Source organism: Elephas maximus, chromosome 4 (genome assembly GCF_024166365.1).
Source record: "Elephas maximus indicus isolate mEleMax1 chromosome 4, mEleMax1 primary haplotype, whole genome shotgun sequence".
NCBI lineage: Eukaryota > Metazoa > Chordata > Mammalia > Proboscidea > Elephantidae > Elephas > Elephas maximus.
Genome location: NC_064822.1, coordinates 113962105 through 113964423, shown reverse-complemented (window position 1 = coordinate 113964423; position 2319 = coordinate 113962105). Strand labels below are relative to the sequence as shown.

Below are 2319 nucleotides of genomic sequence, written 5' to 3'. Positions count from 1 at the left end.
CTAAATTAATACATAAGAAATATTTCATCTAAAACACAAAAAGAAGACTTACAAGCAAAGTCCACCAGTATATTGACAAATTGTTTACCAAATTAAAGAAGAAATTTCATGCAATGCAGTCATGTGCTTGTCTTTGTCATTGTTTATCAATACTGACACCTGTATAATTTAATAAAATCAATGACTTTTTGTCATGACGATTGGACAGAGTCAAAAGGTAGTGATGAGAAATCATACAATAACAACATTCATTCTCCTGGGACTAACGGAAGATCCACAACTGCAAGGCTTGCTTTTTATTTTTCTATTTCTTACCTACTTACTGAGTGTAACTGGGAACCTGACCATTATCTCACTCACTTTAGTGCATTCTCACCTTAAAACACCAATGTACTTTTTCTTACAAAATTTTTCTTTCTTAGAAATCTCATTCACATCTGCTTGCATTCCTAGATACTTGTATAACCTAACAACAGGTGATAAGACTATTACCTACTGTGCTTGTGCCATTCAAGCTTTTTTTACTGATCTTTTGGGAGTCACTGAATTTTTTCTCCTGGCCATCATGTCCTATGACCGCTATGTGGCCATCTGCAAGCCCCTGCATTACACCACCATCATGAACAGCAGAGTGTGCAAAAGACTCATCTTTTGCTGTTGGATGGCTGCCTTGATGATCATACTCCCACCGTTTAGCCTGACTCAAAATCTGGAATTCTGTGACTCTAATGTCATTGACAGCTTTCTCTGTGATGTTTCTCCCTTCCTGAAGATTTCATGCTCAGACACGTGGATCATTGAGCAGATGGTTATAGCCTGTGCTGTGTTGACCTTCATCACAACCCTTCTTTGTGTAGTTCTTTCCTACATATATATCATGAGGACCATTCTAAGATTTCCCTCAGCCCAACAAAGGAAAAAAGCCTTCTCTACCTGTTCTTCCCACATGATTGTGGTTTCCATCACCTATGGCAGCTGTATCTTCATCTATGTCAAACCTTCAGCAAAGGAATCAGTGGCTATTAATAAAGGTGTGATAGTGCTCACTACATCCATCGCTCCTATGCTGAACCCCTTCATTTACACCTTGAGGAACAAGCAAGTAAAACAAGCCTTCAGTGATTCCATCAAAAGAATTGTCTTATCTTCCAAGGAGTAAAGGAATGCTGAAGTTGATAATCAAGTTTTCATAGGAGATTGGCTTCCCAAAGTTCCTAAAATAATTTGTTTCTTCCTAATCTGAAGTTCACTCAAATAAAATTTCTCAAAATGCTTCTTGTCACCAAGACTTCCCTTACTTAGTGAGGTCATTTCTTTCCACTTCTTGCAAACACACCTCTCTTTTGGATATTATATTAACAGTTTTCTATGAGGGACAAAAATATCACATTGATCCAGCCTTATAAAAACTGAATATCACTGAATTATACACTTAAAATGGTTAATTGCATGCTATGTAAATTTAATCTCAATAAAAATTTTAATAAAAAAATTTTAAGTTGAAAAATGCTAAAATCAGTATTAAAATTTTAACTTCATTAAATTATTTGGAAAATAGAAAACTATAACATTTAAAAGTAAAAAGTATGGAAAATAAATCTGAAAAATATCAATGAGCCCTATTAAGAAAGGTATAATTTTTCTCTGAAATGTCACAGGTGATTCCGTGTCAGAAAATTACATAAATACAATTAAACAAAAATGAAAAATTCAGAAAAATATTAGCAACATACATAACACAGAGTTAACATACATTAAAATAATAATAACAATGTCCATTATTAAATTGAATATGGTTACAGGAATATTCTCATAAACTAACCTTGATTGTACGAAATAGTTTAACCTTTTGGAGCATTTTCTGAAATTTCAGTTTGAGATAAAGTAATCAAATTATTTGTACAAGAATGCATTTTGCATCACTGCTGATAGTTGTTTTTGGAAATGAACAATATAAATCTATACTGCAAGTTGTACAGTAGCATAATCACTTCTAGATGGTCGTATTTTTTAATAGTGAAAAATCATAAGCACATTTCCAACTGTTAGAATTGGCTTGAAATTCTGATGGAATGCTCCAAAAAGAGGTAGCACAGTTTCCTAGAATGATGATATACATTTATCATTATCGAGATAAAAAGTTTACTTTACTTTTTAAACAACCTGCTAACTTGTAAAACAACATGTAAAGAATGCCGTCATATTGTGAATATGCCAAATGTTAACATATTTACATAGGAAAGAGAACTGTAATCTGAAATATTACCACTTTTAAATTACACTGTTCCTATTTGGAGAACTGGTGGCACAGTGTTTAAG

General features: G+C 33.2%; 1 protein-coding gene across 1 annotated transcript; it reads left to right on the top strand.

Annotated features, from left to right (window-relative positions):
* Positions 1-223: 223 nt before the first annotated feature.
* Positions 224-1159, top strand: LOC126075594 (olfactory receptor 6C2-like). The gene has a single exon (XM_049883431.1). It carries the CDS (start codon positions 224-226, stop codon positions 1157-1159), a length of 936 nt encoding a protein of 311 aa, XP_049739388.1.
* The last annotated feature ends 1160 nt before the right edge of the window (positions 1160-2319 follow it).